The sequence below is a fragment of the Oreochromis aureus genome, linkage group 22 (genome assembly GCF_013358895.1).
Source record: "Oreochromis aureus strain Israel breed Guangdong linkage group 22, ZZ_aureus, whole genome shotgun sequence".
Taxonomy (NCBI): domain Eukaryota; kingdom Metazoa; phylum Chordata; class Actinopteri; order Cichliformes; family Cichlidae; genus Oreochromis; species Oreochromis aureus.
In genome coordinates this window covers 277492-305087 of record NC_052962.1, presented here as the reverse complement: position 1 = coordinate 305087, position 27596 = coordinate 277492, and the positions used below count along the sequence as shown (strand labels likewise).

At 42.6% G+C, this 27596-nt stretch overlaps 1 protein-coding gene across 2 annotated transcripts; it reads right to left on the bottom strand.

The window, feature by feature from the left end:
* Positions 1-3588: 3588 nt before the first annotated feature.
* Positions 3589-27402, bottom strand: LOC116324363 (tRNA selenocysteine 1-associated protein 1). 2 transcript variants are annotated; one of them, XM_031744943.2, is made up of 9 exons: positions 27250-27402; positions 14471-14568; positions 14294-14408; positions 14132-14181; positions 13897-14028; positions 11329-11445; positions 11011-11212; positions 10883-10919; positions 3589-3943 (listed from the first exon to the last, which is right to left on the bottom strand). In XM_031744943.2, the coding sequence occupies exons 1-9, from the start codon at positions 27271-27273 to the stop codon at positions 3789-3791; spliced, it is 930 nt and encodes a 309-aa protein (XP_031600803.1). In that variant the 5' UTR covers positions 27274-27402; the 3' UTR covers positions 3589-3788. The 2 variants fall into 2 exon arrangements, with proteins under 2 accessions (XP_031600803.1, XP_031600804.1); XM_031744944.2 differs by having other exon boundaries at positions 14294-14393.
* Between the last annotated feature and the right edge of the window lie 194 nt (positions 27403-27596).

Below are 27596 nucleotides of genomic sequence, written 5' to 3'. Positions count from 1 at the left end.
AGGATACACTGATATGCTGGCTGGAGGATCAAACCTTTGGTACACAACCTGCTTTGCCTCTGAGCCACAACTGACAGTTTCAGCTTCTCATTATTACTCCCTGAATGATCTTTAGTCAGAGCTGGCATCAATAAATAAAGGCCCTGCCACAGAACAAAGGTGGTTTAGGAATGGTTGGAGGAGCACGACGGTGCGTCTTAAGGGTTGATGTGGCCTCCAGACCTCCCAGATCTCAATTCAATCAAGCATGTGTGGGATGTGTTGGACAAACAGGCTGTTCTTCACAGCTTACAGGATGTAAAGAGTTTGCTGTTGCTAACATCTTGGTGCAGACACTCTGGCACACCTTATTATCAGGGCATGGACTTCAGTGGTGTCCGTCCCTGATTGGTCAGGGCTGTTTTGGCAGCAACACAATATTAGGCAGGTGGTCATAACATTATTTCTGATGGGTGTACATGTTCATCATTATACTTACATTTATATTTTTTATAGTACTTTAAGTCAAACATTTACTTATATAATGTGAATACTTGCTTCACGATGGTCTAAACAGATTTTTTTTACGATTCAAAAAAATGACGTGTGCTGAGTGTGATGTTGTTTTTACATGTTTGCTTATGCAGTACGGAGCACTGGGAGGAGTTCATATGTCCACTGGCATCTGTGAGCTTTGTCTGTGTTCTAAAAATACTATAAAACTAAGAGTACCTCCTCAGTCTTTGAGAGCGATCACATCAAAATCAGTAATTATTTTTTATTGTTTTTTTCTCCTGCCTGTTATTTTATTCTTCCACAGGCTGAAAATGCTCTTGTACTTTTTACTGTAAGTCATAGTATTGTTGTGCTGACTCTTTAGGACTCGTGCAGAATAAAGACACTCTTTTTAAAAAAAAAAAAATTATTTGTGTCACTTTTGCCAGTTTTGTGATCTTTTTGTTTTTACGCCTTCCATAATGATTGGCACTTTTCATATCTGCCTCTGTATTTTGTTTTATACAGTTTTATATAAAGTACAGTGGTACTGCATATAGTCTGAGAAAATATAAATGAAATTCATAATGAAGTTAAATTTATTAAAGCTCTGAACATTTCAACATTTGTGACCAACGACTTGTAGGAGAGATGAGTCCACCTAGTGGACAGGAAGTGACATTACACCGTGCTAATATAGTTCATGGTCAATACACACGTTTGAACAGTCCAACAAACAAACCAGCAGTGGTGAGTGTTACTACCTTTCCTTTTTCTGTTTTTTTATTTTCGCATGCAGGAGGAAAAGAAGAAAATCGCTTTCTTAAATGGTTGGAGGCAAATATCAGCAGGTACCAATAAAAAAATTAGTAAAACTTTATTAATATGCCAAATTACAGTTATTTACTGCATTTCTCTGCAGACAAATGACTTTCAAGTGGTTTCATGTTACGCTTGATTAATGTCAGAATTCTCAGAAAAGTCCAGTGTGCCAGCTAAAAACAGGGGTTTAGTATTTATTTATTTAAATGCATTTTGGAGCTTTCTTGATGCATGCTCAATCATCCAGGTAAATAAATCTCCAAAGGTTGATTCTGTTCATCTGGACGTTTTCAGTGGGCGAAACGTTGGTCACTCATCCAAGTGACTTCTTCAGTCTCAGCTGACTGCAGGTTTCCACAATCTTATAAACAGTACATTTGCATAATGACTGAAACCAGCACCACTGAAGGAACAATGGGCTGGGAGGTCAGTTCCTTCATCATAATTATGCAAATTCTCATGACCATTGGTCAGCAACCATTGATCAAACGCCACTGATCAATGTCCACGAGTACCATTCACAGAGAGTTGGGGAATGGCTGCAATCACAGCATTGTAAGATGGTGACAGATGTACCCTTAGGCCCCCTCCTCGATTCAGAGATGGTCTTTCCCTCTTCACGTAAATGGCCTCCTTGACTCCGCGCTCAAACCAGCGTTCCTCCCTGTCCAGGATGTGTACATCCTCATCGTTGAAAGAGTGTCCGCTCTCCTGTAGGTGTAAATAGACTGCAGAGTCCTTTCCTGATGAGGTTGCTCTTCTGTGTTGTGCCATCCGCTTCGCCAAAGGTTGTTTGGTTTCCCCGATGTATAAATCCTGGCAATCCTCCTGCACTTAACAGCGTACACTATGTTACTCTGTTTGTGTCGGGGGACCCGATCCTTGGGGTGGACCAGTTTTTGGCGCAGCGTATTTTGGGGTTTAAAAGCCACAGAGACCCGGTGTTTAGAAAAAATGCGTCTCAACTGCTCTGATACTCCTGACACATATGGGATCACTACAGGTTTTCGCCTGGGCAGCGGTTGTCCTTCTCTCCTGGATCGGCTGGAGCTTTCTTTAGGTGCCTTTCCAGCTTTGACAAAAGTCCAGCTGGGATAACCACATTTACTCAGGGCCTTCTTGATGTGCTGTTCTTCTGCCTCCCTGGCCGCTGTGTCAGTGGGGATGGTGTTCGCTCTGTGTTGTAGCGTCCTGATGACACCTAGTTTGTGCTCCAGTGGATGATGAGAGTCAAACCTTAGATACTGATCCGTATGTGTAGGTTTACGGTACACGTCAGCTTTTAGATGTCCCCCATTACTGATGGAAATCTCACAGTCTAAGAAGGCTAACCTGCCACTTTTCATATCCTCCCTGCTGAATTTGATGTGTCGGTCCACCGAGTTAATGTGATCCGTGAAATGTAGTACGTCCTGAGATTTGATTTTCACCCAGGTGTCATCCACATATGTGAACCAATGGCTTGGTGGTGTTCCAGGGTAGGATAGCAAAGCCCTCTTTTCCACTTCTTCCATGTACAAATTGGCCACGATGGGTGAAACTGGGGAGCCCATGGCACACCCATGTTTCTGCCTGTAGAACTAACCCTTGTATGTGAAGTAGGTGGAATGAAGACACAGTTCCAAAAGCAAACACACTTGGTCGATGCTGAGAGTGGTCCTGTTGCTGAGGTTGGTGTCATCCTGTAATCTCTTACGGACTACCTCCAACGCTTCCGTGACTGGGATGCAAGTGAAGAGAGATGTAACGTCGTACGAGACCATGGTTTCATCTGCCTCCATAATGACATCTCTCACCTTCTCAACAAAATCCAGGGTGTTCTGGATGTGGTGTTCAGACCTGTTTACTAGATTGGGGAAACCTGAGACTGAAGAAGTGACTTGGATGAGTGACGAAACGTTTCTCCCACTGAAAACGTCCAGATGAACAGAATCAACCTTTGGAGCTTTCTAAAATATTTGTTTTCTCGTTCGATGGTCTAATAAATCTGACCTAAACAGGGAAAAGGCTCTCAGGGCACACATACCAATGTGACAGAGGCTTCATGTTTATTAAGAGGAGAAATGATATTAAAGCCGTCACAGTTTCTTACAGCATCATCCACCAACTCAAGAGTTTACTCAACTTTTCTATTCTGCTGGAATCCTGTTGACTTCTGCACTAAACGACATTTAACCTGCTCCTTCAGCTTTGGCCTGACAGAAATGTCGATCACACCAACACAGCCCTGACTCTACAAAGTCTGAAACAAACAATCCAAAGCACAGTCAGGTATGAAAGTGACTCATAAGGCAGGTTGTGTACCAATGGTCGTGTTTAATTTTACACAGGATTACACACAAATAAAAACCATTAACTTATTTTTATTATCTTAAAAAAACAAACAAACAAAAAAACGGAAAAAAAAACCAAACACACACACACACACAATCCATATGGTCTGGGAGAAAACAGTGGAAAGGTAAACTCCACAGAGGACGTGATGTCCCGGTTCAGCAGTAGATGGGCTCTGGCAGACTGGATGTCACATAGTCCTGCTGTAACTCTGTGGACTGCCAGTGACACTCTATCAGTGCATCGTACAGTTCCTCACTGTGCTCCATGAACTTCCTGTTAGCCTCCACCACGTCCACCTCCACACTTGGATCTAAGACACACAAACATCCACTTAGAAGGTATACAGGGAGTGCAGAATTATTAGGCAAATGAGTATTTTGTCCACATCATCCTCTTCATGCATGTTGTCTTACTCCAAGCTGTATAGGCTCGAAAGCCTACTACCAATTAAGCATATTAGGTGATGTGCATCTCTGTAATGAGAAGGGGTGTGGTCTAATGACATCAACACCCTATATCAGGTGTGCATAATTATTAGGCAACTTCCTTTCCTTTGGCAAAATGGGTCAAAAGAAGGACTTGACAGGCTCAGAAAAGTCAAAAATAGTGAGATATCTTGCAGAGGGATGCAGCAGTCTTAAAATTGCAAAGCTTCTGAAGCGTGATCATCGAACAATCAAGCGTTTCATTCAAAATAGTCAACAGGGTCGCAAGAAGCGTGTGGAAAACCAAGGCGCAAAATAACTGCCCATGAACTGAGAAAAGTCAAGCGTGCAGCTGCCAAGATGCCACTTGCCACCAGTTTGGCCATATTTCAGAGCTGCAACATCACTGGGTGCCCAAAAGCACAAGGTGTGCAATACTCAGAGACATGGCCAAGGTAAGAAAGGCTGAAAGACGACCACCACTGAACAAGACACACAAGCTGAAACGTCAAGACTGGGCCAAGAAATATCTCAAGACTGATTTTTCTAAGGTTTTATGGACTGATGAAATGAGAGTGAGTCTTGATGGGCCAGATGGATGGACCCGTGGCTGGATTGGTAAAGGGCAGAGAGCTCCAGTCCCACTCAGGCGCCAGCAAGGTGGAGGTGGAGTACTGGTTTGGGCTGGTATCATCAAAGATGAGCTTGTGGGGCCTTTTCGGGTTGAGGATGGAGTCAAGCTCAACTCCCAGTCCTACTGCCAGTTTCTGGAAGACACCTTCTTCAAGCAGTGGTACAGGAAGAAGTCTGCATCCTTCAAGAAAAACATGATTTTCATGCAGGACAATGCTCCATCACACGCAGCGTCCAAGTACTCCACAGCGTGGCTGGCAAGAAAGGGTATAAAAGAAGAAAACTAATGACATGGCCTCCTTGTTCACCTGATCTGAACCCATTGAGAACCTGTGGTCCATCATCAAATGTGAGATTTACAAGGAGGGAAAACAGTACACCTCTCTGAACAGTGTCTGGGAGGCTGTGGTTGCTGCTGCACGCAATGTTGATGGTGAACAGATCAAAACACTGACAGAATCCATGGATGGCAGGCTTTTGAGTGTCCTTGCAAAAAGAAAGGTGGCTATATTGGTCGCTGATTTGTTTTTGTTTTGTTTTTGAATGTCAGAAATGTATATTTGTGAATGTGGAGATGTTATATTGGTTTCACTGGTAAAATAAATAATTGAAATAGGTCTATATTTGTTTTTTATTAAGTTGCCTAATAATTATGCACAGTAATAGTCACCTGCACACACAGATATCCCCCTAAAATAGCTAAAACTAAAAACAAACTAAAAACTACTTCCAAAAACATTCAGCTTTGATATTAATGAGTTTTTTGGGTTCATTGAGAACATGGTTGTTGTTCAATAATAAAATTATTCCTCAAAAATACAACTTGCCTAATAATTCTGCACTCCCTGTATGCACTGCAATTACACACAAGGATCTTTATTAGGTACACCTACAACAAACATGCCCCCTTAAAAAGATTTACTGTTAAAAAGAACTACGCACCCTGGCTAGATAATGAACTTAAGGCTGCAATGTCAGAAAGGGATATAGCAAAAGCACATAAGTCTGTCAGTCCACAAGAGTGGGCAAGATTTTGCGAGTTAAGAAATCAAGTAACTAAATTGAATAGGTGCAAGAAGAAAGAATATTATCAACTTAAGCTCAAGGAGGCCAACAAGGACAGCAAGAAGGTGTGGAAAGTTTTAAATAATATAATGGGTAGAGATCTTGCTCTGGTGGTGTCTCACATCTACACGGGTGGTACGTTTATAAGTAAAGCTAAGGATACAGCCAATTATTTTGTGAATTACTACAGCAATAAAATAACAAATTTAAAATCTAATATGAGCAGAGGCGATCCCACCTTATCACGTCGTCTTATACAGGATGTTATCATGAATAATAAGCAATGCCGATTTAAGTTTGAGGCAGTGAGATGGTAGAGCGCTTATTGATATCACTTCCTGACGATACATCCTCTGGCTCTGATAACACAGACAGTAAATTGCTCAAAGTTGCAGCCAAGTTTGTGTCCCTTCCTATATGTCACATATTTAATAGATCTTTGGCATGCAGCTTATTTCCATTGCAGTGGAAAGAATCAAAAATAATTCCCATTCCTAAAAACAAGAATGACGTTTTTAATGGTGTCAATAGCAGACTATTAGTCTACTCCCCGTTCTAAGTAAAATTATGGAGAGGATTGTCTATGAACAAATTCAACATTACCTAACAGAAAATCAGTTACTCACTCAGTTTCAACATGCTTACAAACCTGGTTATTCCACCAGTTCAGCTCTCATTCACACGACAGATAACTGGTATAAATATCTAGATAATGGGAATTTGGCCGGGGTGGTATTTTTGGACTTTACTGCTGCATTTGATTTGATAAATCATGATCTTTTGATAGATAAACTAAAATGTTACAGATTTTCACCAGCTGCTTTGTGCTGGATGGAAAGTTATTTGTCTGGAAGAAGGCAAAAGGTTTATTATAATGGTTATTTCTCGGAGGGCTGTGAAATGAACTGTGGTCTACCCCAAGGCAGCTGCCTCGGTCCACTTCTCTATTCAGTCTTCACGAATGATTTGCCGTACATCCTGGATAAATCTCATCTTGTAATGTACGCTGATGATTCCACCATGTTTTATTCAGCCAGTAGCTACTCTGAATTGACCAGTGTATTACAACAAGATTTGCTGAATGTGTTTGACTGGATAAGTAAAAACAACATGATTTTAAACGTGTCTAAATCAAACTCCATGTTAATAGGATGTAGAGTACGCTTAGTCAACAGCCCACAACTAAATCTTTCCATAGCTGGATCGGTATTAGAACAGGTCACCCAGATTAAACTACTTGGTGTTACCATAAACCACCACCTTTCATGGTCTCAGCACATCAAGTCTGTTATTAAGAAAATGGGACAGGGCATAGCTATAGCTAGGAAATGCTCCTTTTATATTACTTCTTCAATTATGAAAGGTGTCATTAATGCACTAGTATTATCTCATTTAGAGTATTGTTCAATCATTTGGTCAGCAGCTAATAAGACAGATCTGAACAGACTTCAGTTAGTCCAAAACAGGGCGGCCAGATTAGTGTTAAGGTGTTCATATTATACAAATATTGATAAAATGCACGATAAACTTTCTTGGCTTTCTGTACAAGCTAAATTATACTATGGCTTACTTGTATTTTTAAAGAAAGCAATACTGGCAAACACACCACACTTTTTTTTATGCTCAGTTGCAGTATCCAGATGAAATACATAATCATGCTACACGATCCTCAACTAACCACAATTTAGTAACTCCTCGAGTTAAAAGTAACTTTTTGAAAAACTCTGTTATATTTAGAGCATCTTTTCAGTGGAATAAGTTGCCTTATGCAATTAGAGAATTGGCTTCTATTCATAATTTTAAAAATCACCTAAAAGCCTATTTAGGCAGTTTTTAATTTATTTGTAAATATTGTAAGAGGGTAATGTCACTTGTAATGGAAATTGTGTATTTTGTTTGAGTGTTTTCTATATTTATATGCTTATATTTTCAGAATTGTAAAACCTTACTGTGGATGTAAGAGCCAAATTATGTGGATATTTTGCATCCACTTCATTGTGTAACATTTTATTCAATGGTATTTGATGGTTTGGGCCCCAGGAAGACTAGCAACCACTGTTGTGGAAGCTAATGGGGTTCCGTATAAATAAGCAAATAAATAAACCTCCACCACTCCATAATGCAAATATTTGTTTTGCCAAATCACATGGCAGCAGGATGACCTGTTGAAGACCACAACACCACACCAGCTTTATCTGTAAAGCACCTTAAAACAGCAGCAATGGGCCAAACTGCATACAAAAGAATAAATAAGTAAGAATACTGCTAGTGCTACCCCTCAGCCTCCTAGGAGACACACCTATAATCTGTAATCTATAATCAATGTCAATGTTGTGTTATCACATTCACAAGACTTTCAGAAAAAGTGACCTCTGACCTTTAGTTTGAGGTCAGTGACATTCAAACTTGTCTGACATTGTTAGTAGACGAAACGTTTCTCCCACTGTAAACGTCTAGATCAACAGAACCAACCTTTTGAAATTTCCTTACCCGGATGATTAAGCATGCATCGAGAAATTTTAACCCACTTTGACCAGAACTGCTTGAAGCTTGTACGTGAGCACGAGCAAGTAAGGACCAGTAAATGTGGTTACCCCAGCTGGACATTTGTCGAAGCTGGGAAGGCACCTACAGAATGCTCCAAACCCGTAGTGATCCCGTATGTGTCAGGAGTATCTAAACACAGAGTCTCTGTGGCTTTTAAACCCCAAAACACGCTGCGCCAAAAACTGGTCCACCCCAAAGATCAGGTGCCCCGACACAAACAGAGTAACATAGTGTACGCTGTTCAGTGCCAGGATTTATACATCGGTGAAACCAAACAACCTCTGGCTACAACACAGAAGAACTAACTTGTCAGCAGGACTGAAGACACGAGGGAAATCTAATATCACAATATTTTCTTCAATCACGATACACGATACATATCACCATGTTTAAATAACCTCCAAATGTTATTTTCAACCATATAAATCTAAAATTTCACTGCTATACTCATACAAATCGACCATTCAATGATTTTTTTCTACTTTGAATACAAAAAATCTGAATGAACTGAGATGTTTAATTTTAGCCGTTCTTTAACCATCAGGTGAGCACAGAGGATACTGCCACAGTACATCTGTGGTCAACACCTTTAACAAAGGAATTTAAAGATTTCTTTGGTGTGTGGGGAGACGTTCACATGCAAAGTTTAAAACGGTCTTCATTTTGACTTTTCATCTGGTGGAATAATTTCGTGTTGCTGCTCCCTTTTGCAGCAATAGTTTTACAGCATGTTTGCGAATTGTCTCATTTTGTTCGACATCCTCTTTGTAAAATCCAAACGGAGAAACTCCCGCTGTCGCCATACTGTTCCCTGTCTGGTAGGATGTAAACATGCATGCTCAGCGCAGTGTGGAAAATCTTCCAGTTGGGAGGGGGGATTAATGATGCATTCACAGCATGTAGGAGAAAAATTACATCCAGACAGCTTAATATTGCCATGGCAACTTCAGGGCTCACAAAATCGCTAGCCCAACATCCCGGGGCTAGCGATTTTTCCAGTCGGGCTACCAAAATCTAACTCAGCCCTGCCCATCGGGCTACCATAGGAAGGAAAAATATATGTCAATGCTTTTGCATTCTCTCGCAAATGTAGCTGAGTATTTATGTCATTGGCATCGATGAGCCTCTGTCAATATGTGACATATTGAAATCGCGTTTGAATTTGCGCTTGTTTTTTGCTTTCACTTTGCGATCGCGCGAACTGTGTGTAGAGAGCGGCAGTATTGGTGAGTCACAGATTAATTGCGCACCAATTCCTCTGACATCGTCTTATCACTCATTAGCTTACTATCAAACATGACAAGTGAAATCTCCCACAGCAAGCTTAAACATGTGAGAGGTTGATTGCGCAGAGAATCGCTGACGATTATATGTGTGCTTGTGTAAAAGCAGATGGATTTACGCCGGTATTTTAGTTCTGCAGAGCCAAATAAGACAGGTCAGGGTGAAGAAGGGACAGCCAAAGAAAAGCCGACCACAAAACGGAAAAGTTATGACAAATCAGACTATGAGGCAAAAAGAAAGCCACCGCGGTCTTTCGCTACTCAGGTTAAACATGATATATTAGTCACTTAGGTAACTTAAAAATGATATTGTTTGGCTTTTTTTAGTATTTTATTTGTTCCTGAGTAAATCGGGTTGGCTGAGATTAAAGTTATAGTTTTTACACAGCTGAATAAACGTCAAGCAGACAAATGATTATCAGAAGTGTGAGATGCTCGAGAATATACTCCGGTGTCCTGTTATATTTTAGATAGCAAGGAGCAGACGGCTGAGTTTTTTAAACTCCACCAAACAAACTACAAATGTCATTAAAATTTAATAAACTATCATCTTGTCTTTAATTTTAGTTAGCACATACCTTAAACACTTAAAGCTGTAAGCTAATGATAGTTATTTAAGAGCAGACGCATGCTGGTGAAATAAGCTGTACGTTTTACATCCAATGGATGCATGATCTGATTAGTCGACTAATCGCAAAAATAATCGGTGACTAGTCGACTGTCAAAATAATCGTTTGTGGCAGCCCTAGTTAGGATAAAGCCATTTTAACCATTGTACGTGGAGAAACTCGCGATACATCGAATATGTTCGATATCGCCCAGCCCTACTCATCAGGCCAGGACTCTGCAGTCTATTTACACCTACAGGCCAGTGGACACTCTTTCAATGATGAGGATGTACACATCCTGGACAGGGAGGAACGCTGGTTTGAGCGCAGAGTCAAGGAGGCCATTTACGTGAAAAGGGAAAGACCATCTCTGAATCGAGGAGGGGGCCTAAGGGTACATCTGTCACCATCTTACAACGCTGTGATTGCAGCCATTCCCCAACTCTCTGTGAATGGGACTCATGGCCATTGATCAGTGGTTTTGATCAATGGTCATGACCTCACAGCCCATTGTTCGTTGGAAACCTGCAGTCAGCTGAGACTGATGAAGTCACCTGATGATGATGATGAAACGTTTCTCCTGAAAACGCTGCAGCCAGGTGAACAGAATCAACCTTTTTAGGAACTGTGGCATGTGAAAATAACGACAAGCAACAACAAGTAGCTGCCACCCAGGCTAAATGCTTACCTTCCAGTCCTTCATCCTCCTGAACAGTTTCGCTCTCCTAAAAAAAGAAAGAAAGAAGTTAGAATGATTCCCATCTGTGTAACAATAACTGATATCTGCACCGCTGGTTTAACAGAGACAGCAGTTACCTGTGCAGCAGAATACTGTGAGTAATCATATTGTGGATAGTTGTAGCCATACATTCCTCCAGTCTGGTCATAGCCCCAGGAAGAATAAAAGCCAGGATAGGTCTGCTGCTGGTACTGGGTGTACTGGTCATAGTTTTGTCTGTATCCAGAGGTGGACTGCCATGATTTGTTCTCGGACTGCTGCTGCTGCTTGTTCTTTAAGCTTAGAGAGGGAAGCACAGAAACACTTGTGAACTGAGCCAGTCCTTGGGGCTGTACTACAGGCACAAATACAGCAGCATGCTGACAAAGGGAGATAAGACCCTGAGAAGAACTCACTTGTTAGCAGCAAGGCTCAATCGCAGAGGCTTGCCACCCAGCCCCACAGCACCCTGACACTCCTCTAACGCCCGCTTCTGCAGCCGCTCATCAGGGAACTGAACGAAGCCACAGCCCCTGCAGAGAAACACTGCAATGTTAAACTCACGAGGGAGCAGTTTTACATGTGCACTTTCTTTGGGGGTAAGTCCATACAGACAATATTCATTTCTAAATTATTAACTAACAAACTTGTGCTTAAATTGCTTTGTCAATATTGTAGAAAATGTTAAACTTAATCATTATCTTGGCTCCTCTGACGACCTGTTTGCTGCTGCCTGCTGCTGAAAGGCAGTGGGGAGAGGGGACACTTGGGCAGTGCATTTATTGCAGCATATAATGTGTTTTCTGGATACACTGCTGTTTTTTCAGCATTCAAAGATTGATGGCACCGTGTCAGAGCTGGCTATGAATTTCAGACGGATCAGACCTTAACTTAACACAAAAGTTATCAATAGTTCTTTTCATCTTTTCTTATTACCCACAGCTACATCCACTTCTGTCGGGCCTAGGCTGCTCACTAGGGCTGGGTATCATCACTGATTTCTATAATCCATTCGATTCCGGTTCTCAAAGTCCTGATTCGATTCAATTTAGCCTCAGACAGTCATAAATATTATAATTCTGATCATTTATCAGCACTGATACACGTGTGACTTCATCAGAATTGTGAACATCACAGTAGGTACCTTTGTGTCAAAGTAACTGAGGATAAAACACAGAAAAACATGAAGGAGATTTTCCTGGTCTGGCGTTTTATAGCAGATAACCTTAAAAATATTCTGCAATATTCTGCAATTTTGCATAATTTTAAGAAGTTTAAATTTCTTCAGTATTGAACAGCAGAAATTAGGCTTTCTTGTCCGAGGTCATTTACGTGAAAAAGAAAAAGAAAAGAAAAAGACAGCGGCCGACAGCGCTGTAAACAACGGTAGACTGGTGGGTAATAAGCGAATGAATAATGCAGAAAACAGATTTGAGACGGGAAACTGTTCTTGAAGTACAGAGAGAGAGAGCGAGAGGGAGCTGTGCATGAAGTGTGATTTTTATCGTGGTGGAAGCAAAACAGCAGAAGTCAGAGGGAATTCATGACGATGTTTATCAAATGTGAAGCTAGTTTGCTGCTTCTTTTGCTGCTGTATCAGCGAATTTTGGTTGAAGAGAGAAAACCTGCAGCTCAGAATCAGCGCAAAAAAGACGGAAACACAGCGCGGACCCGACGCACCAGAATCGCTGAGCTCCGACAGCGTGTCCATGTTCGGGCCGTGGGGTGAGAAAGCCGAGAAAGACAAAGCTGATTCTGATGCGTCCGCTCTGTGTTTACGTCTTTGTGTGGAATCCGTTAATGAATCGATATCGCTTTATTCAAGGTACTCACCTCTCTCTTCCACCTGCACTTTCAACTGGACCACGGCCAATCAGAGAGGTCCCGCCCCTGACTATCTCTGATTGGTTTAGTCCACGATAGGGGCATAATGTGGGTCTGTTGTTGACCACACGGAGAGTTGCATTTTTTTTTTTTTTTTGTCACCCGAAAATATTTGGTTGCACCGGTGCGACCAATTTTTTTTTTTTTTTTTTTTTAGTCGCACCACTGAAAAATTTGGTTGCATTTGCGACCAAATTGGTCGCACTCTAGAGCCCTGAGCAGTGTCTGTAACATGGGTTCATACACTGTCTGTCAAATTCATCACTTCAAAGTTCATCAACAGCGAGTCAATAATTGTCGCTTTTACGATAATAAATATGTGTGTAGGTCCCTGTCAGTGAATCACTGCCTTATCATGGTGGAGGGGTCTGATTGTTTGTTTGCTGTCAGGGGCTTTTTGCCCCCTGGAAGGGCTTCCTGTGGCAGACTGGTCCTAGGTGAAGGACCAGAGAAAGGGCGATTCAGAAAACCCCTATGACTACAACATCAAGGGAACAGTTCACCCTGCCGGGGATACCGGGGACCGGGAACCAGTCTCCTTAATAGGGGCTGGACTGGTCCCAGTCTGGAGTTGCCCTTGAGAGGCAGTGGGCTGCAGTGGGTATCCTGGTATCCACTTGCCTTGAGGTTTTTCTCAGTGGACGAGAGGGTTTGCTCCCTGAACGGGTCCTGACTGTCATCTGCATGCACCAAAGGACAGTTCAAAGTATCCAGCCTTCTTGGGAGTCCCTGGGTGGGGACTCTGTCATCCTACTGTGGGACTTCAAGACTTCGGAGTTTTGTTTGTCAGTTTGTCCATAACAAACACCACGTTTGAACATAAGGGTGTCCATAAGTGATCGTAGCACCAGGTTACCCAAGGCCACAGGCTGATGATTGATTGTGTAATCGTATCATCAGATTCGCGGCTGTATGTTCTGGACACTCTGAGAAGAGAAGGGCTGAGTTGTCAGCTAATCACCACCTGGTGGGTGAGTTGGACCAGGTGGCGGGGGAGGACACACCAACACGTATAGTGAGGATGAAAATATGACTGGATGATGTGAGTCCAGCAATGCCATTCTGTAGATCCAAATGTGTTCTGACATGTTAATACTTACTTGGAGTTGCCCATGCTGTCCAGTACCACTTTTCCACCACGACAGGAAGGGTAACGATTGTAAAAAAACTCATAAAGCATCCCATCATCCACATCTGGAGTGAGATCTCCGACAAACAGAGAATACATCTGTCTACAACAAGAAGAGACAAAGTCAGAGCAGCACTCTGTGATGGTTTTGTCATGAAGACAGTTCCTGTCATCTTGGATAATTCTGCTTGTCCACCTGGACTCACCCGCTTTCCTGTTTTCCAAAGGTCGCTCGGTTTAACTTGAATCTTGTGGGCTATGAGAAAATAAAGTCCAATCAATCAATAAATGAATAAAATCTCTGTAATGATAAATGACGAGAAAAAACTAAAGATAAGGCTGCTGTTAGCAACAGCTGTTCTCCATACCGGGTTGGCTCCCGGTAAAGGTTTTCCATTGATTTTGCGGAGACACCTCTCGGCTGTGGCCTCGTCTGTCATCTCCACAAAACAGTAACCCAGAGCACCCCTGGGGGACGACACACTATTTAACGTCATTATAGAATAACTGCAAATAAGAAGACTGCATGTGAATTCAGCTCTTACCCTGTCATCTTGTTGCGGATGATCCTGACATTAACCACCTGCTCGCCCATGGTGGAAAAAGCTCTGGTGATGAACTTCTCATCCATGTAGGTCTCCAGCTGCAGAGCAGCAAAAACAGTTAGCTATGTGATCACTGTAGTGATTACTATTAGGAACGAGTCGGGTTTCAGCTAAATGTATGGGCTCAAAATGTGGTCATAAATATTTTGTACTTGTAAATCAGTTTTGTATGTGTAAAAAGAATTTGTGTGTGCGTAAAAAAGATTTGTGTGTGGACTTAGCCCAAAAAAACCCTGCAAGTTACAAGTACGCATTTTGACCCTATTTTTCTTCCTTTCATCTGATTGGTCAATGTCATGTCAATCACAAATGTAACAATCCAATCAGAGAACAGATGGGTTTGGCTGTCGGAAGGGCACTTTTTTTGAACTGCAGGTCCTTGAAGGGAATAAATGCCCTTTTACATGCCAACCCAGCGTTTTCCTTCATCACCACGAAGGAAAACAGTCTGTGGTCGTCCGAGTTTGGTGATTTTTGTGTCACAGGTCTACGTGTTTAATACGGGGACTTCCACAGCCTTTTCAACAGCGCTGCGGACCGCGGGGGGAACAGTGTTTTGGAAATGACAGAGTCTTCGTTACAAAGCTTTCTTCGTTATGAATTAGCATACATGTTTTTATTGAACATTTGAAGAACTAGCAAAAAAACAGAAACTCTTGTAGAGGACATAAAGTCAGAGATAGAAACGACAAGGAGCAGGTGCATCTAGTACAGGTAGAGCTGCTGCAAAAACCCACAGAGCTCAGCAGCCAGCGCAGCAAATTCTGGATCCTTGGCTTTTAGTTAGCAGTTAGCATTAGCAGCACATGCTGTGCTGTGAAAGGACCTTTATGCTGCGCACTGTGACTCACAGCAATGGTCCCGGGTCAGCCCTGACTTTGTGTTAAACTAATCCTAAAGTAATAATGGTATTTCTAACCACTGATATACCACAACTTTATCCTTTCAACAGCTGCTGAAAGTAAGGGGACCTAGCTGCTATCGGATATTTATATAGAGATCCTCCAGCTTCAAACTGTATTACCCTTCAAGGACCTGCAGTTCAAAAAAGCGCCCCTCCGACAGCCAAACCCATCTGTTCTCTGATTGGATTGTTACATTTGTGATTGACATGACATTGACCAATCAGATGACAGGAAGAAAAATAGGGTCAAAATTCGTACTTGTAACTTGCAGGGTTTTTTTGGGCTAAGTCCACACACAAATTCTTTTTACACACACAAATCCTGATTTACAAGTACAAAATATTTATGACCACATTTTGAGCCCATATAAATGCTTCTAGCAAGAGAGGGAACATAAATCTCCTTTGGTCCATAGAACTGTACAGTGCAGCCGGACTGGAAAGAGAAATAAAAATGTGAAATTCCCCTTTTTCTAATGAATCTGTCACAAATCTGGGCTCAAGGTAATACTGGTCTAGTCTAAATCTGACTTATATTTACAATCACCAGTCACTTTATTCAGTAAACCCATTCAACTGCTCATTAACTCAAATATCTACTCAGGCCATCACATCACAGCTGCTCACACATAATCATCTCTACAGTTTATGAAGAGTGGGCAACAGTCAGACATGCCAGACAGGAAGGAAACTCAAACAGCCAATCATTTCGACTAAGGTACGCAGAAGAGCATCTCACATTGCACAACACATTGAAACTTAAAGCAGATGGGCTGCAACAGCAGGAGAGCACACCAGGTGCCACTCCTATCACAGAAGGAAACTGAGGGTACAGTTTGCACAGGCTCACCCACCGCAATTGGAAATATGCTGCCTGGTCTGACAAGTCTCGATTTCTGCTGCAACATTTGGAGGGGTAGGGTCCCAATTTGGCATAAACAGCATGAAAGCTGGGATGGATCATGCCATAGAGTTTAAACGCCACGATCTGCCTGAGTGTTGCTGCTGACCGTGTCCGTTTCTTTATAACCACCCTGTGGCATCTCTTGATGGCTGCTGACAGCAGGACAACACTCCATGTCACAAAACTAATTTCCGTTTTCTATGGAACCAGCTTCCAGTTTGGATTCGGGAGACAGACACTATCTCTACTTTCAAGATTAGGCTTCAAACTTTCCTTTTTGCTAAAGCATATAGTTAGGGCTGGACCAGGTGACCCTGAATCCTCCCTTAGTTATGCTGCAATAGGTGTAGGCTGCTGGGGATTCCCATGATGCACTGGGTGTTTCTTCTTCACTCACTATGTGTTAATAGTAGAGCTGGGCGATATAAGATTTTTTCATATCACGATATGTTTTTTCATTTCAGGCGATAACGATATATATCACAATATAAGCCAAATAACTATATTTGTAAGATTTAAATGTGCCGTTGCTCACAAGTAAAATGTGAAATAATCAGCAGCTTGTTTTGATTTAAATATTTATTTCCCATAATAAGTTCAACAGGGCAGATGTACTTAAGGAACATGAGACTTCAGTTTCAGATAAATAAAGGCAAATATTGCAAACTACACAAAAGGCAGCCGCTAAAGCGTTTAAGTTTCAAAATAGAAAAAACAAAACAGAACACTAAATTGTCAATTCCACTTAGAAACAAAATTTTAATTCTAAAAATAAATCTTAGGTCGTTTTACAGAAGAACAGACAAAATTGACTAACTTTTGTCAATATCAAATAAACTGAGAACTAAAAGGAAATTCTCAATCTCTCCTTGTTGTATAGCTTAGCTTTTCAAACAGTTTTAACAGTTACTTTAGTCCAGAGTAGGGCTGTTCGATATAACGATATATATCGGATGACGATAGAAAAACGTCTATCGTTTCATTTTACGCTATCGTTTGTTTCGTGGTGTCGCAAAATAAACTGTTTACGGCAATATTTTTTCATTATTTTGATGGTCACTGTAGTGGCTATATTAATTTCTTAAAGTTCTCTCTTTCTCTTATATTTAATATAACCACACTACAGACGGACAAGCGCTTGTTTTTTATGCGTTTTCGTTAGCAACAACGACGGTAAAACCACGGCGTGTCCGCTTGTTTATTTTCCACATAAACCTTTCACAATAAAGCTCAAGATCCTGTTGAGGCTTTTCAAAATAAAACAAGTCACGCGAAACATGCAGAGTATTAACGGATGAGAAGCAAAAAAGAGCCGCCAGGTGCTAAAAAATAAACCTTAGACTCAAACGTTAGAACAGGCTTTTCTCCGCAGCACGCTGTGTAATAAATACTCACAAAGAAAACGGCGGCTGTTACAACTTACGTCTAAAAATGTATAGTTCCATGCATCAGTTAAAACACTCGACTCCAAGTACACGACGCCCAGCTGGAAACACTTCACGCAAGTCGAGATGCCCGAGATTCACAGAATTTACAGGAAATGTTACATTTTTGTAATTTATATCGTTATATCGACGATAGATGTCTTAATATCGGGATATGAGATTTTGGTCATATCGCACAGCCCTAGTCCAGAGGTTCCCAAAGTGTGGGGCCCGCCCCCTAGGGGGGGCGCAGAGCCATTGCAGGGGGCGCGGTATGAAAAGGGGGAAAAAAAAAAAAAAAAAAAAAAGAGCGCTTGGACACTGTGGACAGGTTTTGACGGGGCTCCCACACAAACGCAAAAGCAGGAGATGAAGCATCGCCAAATATGTTTCCAAACCAACTTCCTTCCAAGCCAAAGACAGGAAAATATGGTGAAGCATATCTTCCTTTGGCTTCACCTGCACAAGTGCCGAGTAGGTCTCCCCTGCAAAATTAGTTTCCCTGCGTCAGGAGCAGCGCTGGGCTCTCAAATCACGGACAAACAGGATCCCACATTCTTGATTTTTAGTTCACAAACACTTCTTGTAATAACTAACTACTCCTGACATTTTGGACATGTTAGCTCTTTATGCAGTAAAGTTACAGCGGGATACAAATAATATCAGGCTGATCCTGCCGTAATTTGTTCCCCGGTTCAAATCACGGACAAACAGTATCCCACAGCTGTTTTTATTTTTGAACCCATTTTGCACAGAGAGACATTTTTGAAAAATGTATTGACAGCAATGTTGAATATTATTACACAGGAAAAAAACAACTACGTAAAATAATCACACCGTGGCGCCTCTGCCTTTCTAAATGGAGGGACAGTAACTGCGTGTGTATATGTAAGCGTGTAAAACCTGAAGATAGAGACAAAATACTGTTACTGTTAATCTATCTGCCATTCTGCAATTCATCTCATGTAAACAATAACGTGGCGCTGGCGTGGCGTGAAAAGAGGCACATACCTTTGACGTTGCGTGGCGAACTCTGTAATCCTCGTCCACACGTAAACGCAAAAAAAGGAGTTTTAAATAATCTCCGTTTTCGGTGAATCGCAACGCCGTTTACGTGTTGACAAAAGACCCAAACGCGCAGAAACAGCTGAGTTTTCAAAAATACCCGTGTAGGTGTGGGCGCAGGCGTAAAAGAGTTAGTAGTTTATTTTATTACTACCTGTAATTTATTGCCGTTTACTTGTATTTGCTTAATTGTTTACTAAATGTTTGAGGTGTGAAATAAACCGCAATGGAGCAAAATATGGGTGTGTGTGTTTGGAGGATGTGTTTGTGCGGGGGGACATTTTCTTGTAAAAAAGGGGGCCTGGCAAAAAAAGTTTGGGAACCACTACTTTAGTCTGACAAAAGCCAAATGACGAATTAGCGCTTTCAGTCAGAGATTGAGCATGCACCGCTTTATTGTATTTCAGACTTGCTTTCGGCACAATTTACAGTCTTGCGCGCTACTCTGTTTTTTGTCAGACTTGAAATAGCCGAAATACCTTCACACTACGGAACTTCTATGGCCCTTCCATTCGACAAGCTCTCCGGCATTGGAACCATCATCTGTTTTTTCTTCGGTAACATTCGCTCACGCTCTCGGTTGATTTTTCTCTGGTCGGCACACTCATTTCCTCCATTACCTGGGCAGCCCGGCTGGCTGCTTCCCAAACAAATACACATGTGCGCCTTGGCACTTGTGCTGTACGTAACAAGTCACGTGACGTGACGCTGCGGCTGTGATTGGTTCAGCTCTGCGCTACTTAATTTGGATTGGCTGTTCTTTTTTTTTCTTTTAAGAGGACAAGAGAGATGAGGTCTATCGCAATAGTTAAATTTTTCTATCGAGAAAAAGTTATTTCGCGATACATATCGTTATCGTTCTATCGCCCAGCTCTAGTTAATAGACTTCTCTGCACTGAATCATACTTGTTATTAATCTCTAGTCGTGTCCAAATTCATGGGCTGCATCCTCCTGAGGACCCGGCCTTCGCGGTCTACGTGGGCCGGGTCCTCAGAAGGTCGGGTAGGCCGGAAGTAAACGGCTGTGAAATTGGACGGTCTAGCCTTCAGATTTGCGTCACCGCTGTCTCGGTGGAGTTTAATAAACTCGGCCGTCTGCTCCTTGCTATCTAAAATATAACAGGACACTGGCGTAAACTCTCGACCATCTCACACTTCTGTTTAATCAGTTTTCTGTTTGACGTTTATTCAGCTGTGTGAAAACCACCCGGGGGATTAATAAAGTTTTATTTTATCTAATCTAATCTAATAACTTTAATCTCAGCCAAACCGATTTACTCACTAACAAATAAAACAATGACAAAAGCCAAACAATATCATTTTTAAGTTGTCTAAGTGACTTATATATTACGTTTAACCTGAGTAGCGAAAGTCCGCGGTGATCTGAAAATGATGTACCAGGAGATTGCCGTTCTCGGCGGCTCTAGTGACCCTCGAGCTCTCGGCTAGCTATCAAGCTGGTGGGTAACAGACATCTCCGTAACGTCGAAGCACTTTTCTAAATATGTGACATCTCGATAAACCGAGCAGATATTTGAAGTTTACATAGCTACATTCTCACCTGAAAATATGTCAAAAGTTTATTTTGTGACCCAGAAAGAATAATAACAGTAATTTTAAAACTCAGCCTCCCTGGGAAAGTCTATGCCAGGGTGCTGGAAAGGAGAGTTCGTCCGCTAGTCGAACCTCGGATACAGGAGGAACAATGCGGTTTTCGTCCTGGTCGCGGAACACTGGACCAGCTCTTTATCCTCTCAAGGATACTTGAGGGTGCATGGGAGTTTGCCCAACCAGTCTACATGTGTTTTGTGGACTTGGAGAAGGCATTCGACCGTGTCCCTCGGGGTGTCCTGTGGGAGGTGTTGCGGGAGTATGGGGTGTCTGGCCCATTGCTACGGGCCATTCGATCCCTATACAACCGTTGCAAGAGTTTGGTTCGCATTGCCGGCAATAAGTCGGACTCGTTCCCGGTGGGTGATGGGCTCCGCCAGAAACTGCCCTTGTCACCGGTTCTGTTCATAATTTTATGGACAGGATTTCTAAGCGCAGCCAAGTGGCGGAGGGCTTTCACTTGGTGGCCTCAGAATCTCATCTCTGCTTTTTGTGGATGATGTGGTTCTGTTGGCTTCATCAGGTGAAGGCCTCCAGCTCGCACTGGAACAGTTCGCAGCCGAGTGTGAAGCAGCGGGAATGAGGATCAGCACCTCCAAATCTGAGGCCATGGTTCTCAGCCGGAAAAGGGTGGAGTGCCCACTCCGGGTCGGGATGAGTTCCTGCCCCAAGTGGAGGAGTTCAAGTATCTCGGGGTCTTGTTCGCGAGTGATGGGAGAAGGGAGCCGGAGATCGACAGGCGGATTGGTGCTGCGGCTGCAGTGATGCGGACGCTGCACCGGTCCGTCGTGGTGAAGAGGGAGCTGAGTGTAAAAGCGAAGCTCTCAATTTACCGGTCGATCTCGTCCCTACCCTCACCTATGGCCACGAGCTGTGGGTAGTGACCGAAAAGAACGAGATCGCGGATACAAGCGGCAGAAATGAGCTTCCTCCGAAGGGTGGCTGGCCTCTCCCTTAGAGATAGGGTGAGAAGTTCGGCCATCCGGGAGGGGCTCAGAGTAGAGCCGCTGCTCCTCCACGTCGAAAGGAGCCAGTTGAGGTGGTTCGGGCATCTGACAAGGATGCCTCCTGGGCGCCTCCTGGGTGAGGTGTTCGGGCATGTCCCACGGGAGGAGGCCCAGGGCAGACCCAGGACACGCTGGAGAGATTATATCTCTCGGCTGGCCTGGGAACGCATTTGGTGTTCCCCGGATAAGCTGGAGGAGGTGGCTGGGGAGAGGGAGGTCTGGGCTTCTCTGCTTAGGCTGCTGCCCCCGCGACCCGGCCTCGGATAAAGCGGATGAAGATGGATGGATGGATGGATGAATTTTAAAACTTAGTAGCAGCCTCCATTGCCGCAAACTGGAGTTTGGCTGGGCTGCGCTATGAATTCTGGGATATGGTGGGCCACGGAGGACACACCCGACCCATCCTTCAAATTCGGGGAAAAGGAGGACGCATTTGTCGGCTGCATTCGGAGGAGTCTAGGAATTTGGACAGCCTTCAGCGCGTCGCTGTGACGTAATCGGTCTACAAATGCGTCCTCAGGAGGATGCAGCCAATGAATTTGGACACCCCCTCTGTCTCTCTTCCACAGCATCTCTTTATCCTGTTTTCCTTCTCTTACCCCAACCGGTCACAGCAGATGGCCCCGCCCCTCCCTGAGCCTGGTTCTGCCGGAGGTTTCTTCCTGTTAAAAGGGAGTTTTTCCTTCCCCCTGCCGCCAAAGTGCTTGCGCATAGGGGTCATATGATTGTTGGGTTTTTCTCTGCATTTATTATTGTAGGGTTTTTAACCAGATCTGTAAGATCCCGGATTTTTTTATGCAGCCAGACTGAGGATTTGAGCTCATGGTTTTATTCCACCTGTCGGACTGCTTTGGACACTGTCGCTCCATTAAAAACCAGACTGCCTAAAACTAAATCTGAGCCCTGGCTGAACGACATGACCCGAGCTGTCAGACGCGACTGCCGTCGAGCTGAGCGCAAGTGGAAAAAGGACTACAAGAACTACAAGTGTCATTCCTGATGCTAAAGAACTGTTGGCGTCAATATCAAAAAACTGTAAAAGATGCCAAAAGAAAACACTTATCTGACATTATTCTGTCAGACTGTCACAACGTGTTTTATTTAAAACTATTAACTCTGTTCTTAGTGCACCACATACTGACTGTATCGATCCCTCGTCTGAAGCCTGTGAAAATGTTTTACACTTTTTTATTGAGAAGCCCACAAGGGCTCAAATCTCTCCTTGTGCTCATGACCCCTCAGTCTCTGCTTCCTGATCTGCTGTCTTTGACAGGTTTGAGCCAGTGACTCTGTCCTTTTTAAAGGAGACTGTTGGTCGTTTTAAGCCTGAAGGGTCTCCAAATGATGCTGTCCCTCCTCAACTCTTAAAAGAGGTGTTACCTACAGTTGGACCTTTGGTTCTTGAGCTGGTAAACCATAGTTTGATGTCAGGTGTAGTCCCTAAGGATTTTAAACATCCAGTAGTCAAACCCCTGATTAAAAAAAACCTGCTCTTGATCCTACGGTTCTTGCAAATTATAGGCCTATCTCCAAACTACCTTTTCTTTCCAAAATTCTTGAAAAGGTAGTTTACAGTCAAATAATGGCCTTCCTGGAAAAGCAAAATGTTTTAGAGGTTTTCCAATCTTGGTTCATTTTACTCTCTCGTTTGGAGCACTGGGTGGGCATTAGGGGCACGGTACTGGAGTGGTTTAGGTCCTACTTGACTGGGCGAACTTTCTGTGTCAGTCTCTGTGACCATGTGTTGTCCCCCGCTCCTCTCTTGTGTGGTGTCCCACAGGGCTCAGTTCTAGGTCCCCTCCTGTTCTCTATATATCTGCTACCTCTTGGTTCTGTACTGAGAAAACATGGCATTGCATTCCACTTTTATGCTGATGACTGTCAGATCTATGTCCCTCTAAAGAAAAAAAGGCACATACTCCACACAGCCATTACTTTAGTGTTTCGATGACATTAAGGCTTGGATGTCTGTTAACTTTTTAAAATTCAATGATAAAAAGACTGTGGTGATGGTTTTTGGTAGCCCCACTGAGACCCCCAATGTGTATTTAGATACGTTAGCCCAGTATGTTAAACCAGCTGTCACAAACCTGGGGGTCAAAGTGCACTGTGATCTGAAGTTTGAAAATCAGAATAAGGCAGTGGTAAAATCAAGCTTCTTTCAGCTCAGGCAGCTGGCAAAAATAAAGCCAATTCTTTCACGGCAGCACTTTGAGACGGTGATCCACGCCTTTGTTAGCACTCGGCTGGATTACTGTAATGCACTTTGTATAGGGGTCAGCGCATCATATATTACCCATCTACAGAGGGTGCAAAATGCCGCAGCTCGTCTTTTAACTGGCACTTGAAAGTTTGAGCACATTTTCCCATTTTAGCTTCACTTCACTGGCTGCCCATTTTTTTTTTATTCATTTTAAAATTCTTGTATTTGCTTTTAAAGCCCTCCATGGCCTAGCCCCATCTTATCTCTCTGAGCTGCTACAGCCTTATACACCCACCCGCTCTCTCAGGTCAGCTGATCAGCTGCTCCTGCATGTAGCCAGGACTGGGCGTAAACTTAGAGGAGATGGTGCTTTTGCTGTAGCAGCTCCCAAACTGTGGAACGAGCTTCCTTTAGAGATTAGACAGGCCACTTCCCTGCCTGTTTTTAAGTCACCCCTGAAAACCCACCTCTTTACCCTGGCCTTTGACACCACGTGAGATGTTGGTTTTTACTTTTTAGTTTTATTTTAGTTGATTCTATGCTGTTTTATCTTGTTTTCTTTTTTAATATAGGGCTGTTTTAATTTTTATGTATTGTGGGTTTTATTTATTTATTTTTGCTGTTTTCTGTTATTCTATTGTTTTTAACTTATTTTCTGTACAGCACTTTGGTCCTGTGCTGGGTATTTTCAAGTGGTTTATAAATAAAATTGGATTGGATCGGATAGGGTCTACCTTACAATATAAAGCGCTTTGAGGCGACTGATGTTGTGATTTGGCGCTTAGGACTGGGCGATATATCGAGTTTTAAAAAAATACCGATATACTTTTATACGAGACATAAGATGTGACAATATCGTTTATATCAATATGTCTATGTTGCGTTATAGTTACACTTATGGAGCCGCTATTTTGCCTCTCTCTCATCTGGGTTTGTCTGCCCTGCCTCTCTCCCTCACTGAACACAACACTGCCTCCCCCATCACTACACCTGCAGTTGCCGACAAGATGGACACGGGAGCTAGCGAAGAGGAGCTCGTTGGCAAAAAGAAAACCAATGGCTCAATTATTTGGAGACAGTTCGGGTTCAAAGTGTCAGATGAGCAGCAGAATAATGTATTCTGTAGAGAATGTCAAAAAAGCATCCCGACAAAAGGTTTGAGCACTACTAATATTTTCCGATATTTACAACAGCGCCATAAAGTGGAGTATGAAGAGTGTGTGAAACTGCGTGCTGTATCCCAGACCACGAAGTCTTCCCAGGTTCCTGCCGCGAAACAGACCACCTTACAAAACTCATATACTCGTGCTGTGCCACATGATAGAAAAAGTGAGAAGTGGGAGGGTACTAAAGCAGTGGCCTATCATATCGCTAAAGACATGGTTCCCATCTCAACTGTGGAACAAGAGGGCTTTATACAGCTGCTAAAAACCCTTGACCGAAGATACCAGTTACCTAGCCGGAAATACTTCACCAGAGAAGCACTGCCAAAAATGTATACTGAAGTTAGAGAGACTCTCACTGCCCAGCTCACCAAAGTGTCTCACTTCGCACTGACCACCGACATGTGGTCCAGGAGGCCATACATGAGTGTGACTATGCAATTCATGGAAGACTGGGAACTGAAAATTGTCTCCAGACCAGCTACTTCTTCAAGACCACACCGGAGAACATATAGCTGAAGCCCTACAGGATGTCCTCAAAACCTGGAAGCTCAACCCAACGGGACTGGTTGCTATAACAACTGACAAAGGGGCTAATATTGTCAAGGCGGTTCAACTGAACAAGTGGCTGAGGATCCAGTGTTTTGGTCACAGGCTTCATCTGGCCATTGGTGAGTGCAATACTGAATCTGCTGATTTGAAAAAAATTGCTAATAAATGAAAAGTTTATAGTCACTTGCAGAGCTAAACATGCCTATGCGTAAGTCATAGCCAGCATATACATCTATCACTTAGAAATTGAAAGTTTATTTATTTATTCAACTAACTATCCCTATTAAATCCAATAAACTTATTGGAGTGTATTTGTGCTTGTATTTTAGGATTGTGACACTAAATGAGGACCCCAGCTGAGACAAGACAGGGATATATTTTTAAATACATAGTGAGATTGAAAAGATGTAAAAATATACCCGCACAGCACAGCCACCAACAGTGGTTTCACAAAGAGGGAGGCAATCGAAAATGAATTTTCTAGCTACCTGTTGTCAGTTTGTTTAGAGAGTGATGCTGACCCTCTCAAATGGTGAAAGGAACATTAAGTTGCCAATCCAGCACTGAGCTGCCTGGCCAAGAAATACCTTTGTGTGCCAGCTACCAGCTCCCCTTCTGAAAGGATTTTTAGTTGCAGAGGAAACATTGTAACCTGCCACAGGGAATCCTTGAAGCCTGATACTGTTGACAGATTAGTTTTCCTGCCACAAAATCTGTAAGCTGTACAGCAGTTGGCCTTGCCAATTGTTTGTGTTCTTTCTATATGTTTATTGTCATTTGAGATTTTCAGGAATACACACAAAGAAGCACTTTAGAAAACTTTACTTCAGTGTAAGCCCTTTTTAAAGAGCAAGTCGCCTTTGTTATTTTTGCTCTGCATCTTTTTAGCTTACAGTTTAATTTACAATTGTGAGCTTTTTGTTATGCATGAAAAGAAAATTAGTTTTATTTTATTCATAGAGCATTACTATTAAATGCTGACAATTTATTTTTGACTATTTTTTTATGTACATCTAAAGTTATATGTTAATAAAAGTGTCTGTGTGACATCTGGGACACAGCTTTGACTAAAAACTCTCTTTTTATTCTTACTTTATGGGATTAAAAAAAATATCGAGATATGAATTTTGGTCCATATCGCCCAGTCCTATTGGCGCTGTATAAATAAAACTGAATTGAAATTGCTTGTATTAATAAATAGTGTAGTCAGCATGATCTGTGACAGTGTTAAATACAAAATAAAAACATTTCCTGTTTTGTACCCACAGTATAATTACCAACCTAGTCCACTTTACCCACTTTATAGAGCTGTTACATTTGTTGCTGCCCTCTTGCCCAGATCAATCTCAGAAAAAACAAAAAAAAAAGCATTTTTACTGTCATTGAAACTCTTTAGCTGCATTAAGGATATAAAATAACTTGAGATGATTCATGAGAGATTTGTCTCTTTGCCAGCAAGATATTTACAACAAACACCGGAAATAGCTTTTTGGTACAACACTGGTATTAGCCAGCGACAGCGAGTTGCAGGAGTTTGTTGCAGTAGATGTGGTCTGATAAGGAAAAGTCACTGTTATGAGTAAAGACTGGTTCAAACGGTTTCCTGGGTTAATGCACATCTATGCTGTGGAACGCGGATGTATGCTAAATGTATGCTACACGAGAAAGCGTGTTTTGGTCTGTCCACGGTTGTTGTTGACCCCTGACTGCCACAGTAAACACAAAGTAACCGTCTTACAGGAACTCCTTACAAAGTTTTGTGCGCCAACGGAACATTACATAAAGTGAAGTTGCATTCATTTGGCGTGTGCGCCTCGTTTACAGCTAGCTAACACTCACGGTCAGACCAAACAAGTTACCGCGACAACAAGCTGGAAGTAACTCACGTTTCCCATCCATAGCGTACTCATGGCGCTGCCGCGGTGAAGATCCAACCACGAATGCTGTTCACGGTCCAACTGCTAAACTGCACCGAAGCTTCCTGTACGCATTAGCCTAACGCGGAGCACGCGCCACCACTACGTCCTACGTCACTCTTCTTCTTCTTGTAAGTATTATTGGCGGTTGGCAAACAACTTCAGGTGCATTACCGCCCCCTTCTGGACTGGAGAGTGGATCGGAACAGCTTTACACCTACAGTATATTCTCTTAAAAACACCTGTTGCTCTTAAAAACCCAAATATCGCCCTGTAAACTACGTCACCTGGACTCCTCTGTAATATTTATTTGACAC

What these genes read in the sequence shown, in the direction of transcription:
- LOC116324363 (XM_031744943.2), bottom strand. Translation starts at nt 27,273, where the DNA reads ATGAGTACGCTATGGATGGGAAAC. An exon ending in ATCCGCAACAAGATGACAGG is followed by an intron (nt 14,409 to 14,470) that starts GTAAGAGCTGAA and finishes GACGTTAAATAG; the next exon opens with TGTGTCGTCCCCCAGGGGTG. An exon ending in GGAGGATGAAGGACTGGAAG is followed by an intron (nt 3,944 to 10,882) that starts GTAAGCATTTAG and finishes TGTGTGTCTTAG; the next exon opens with ATCCAAGTGTGGAGGTGGAC.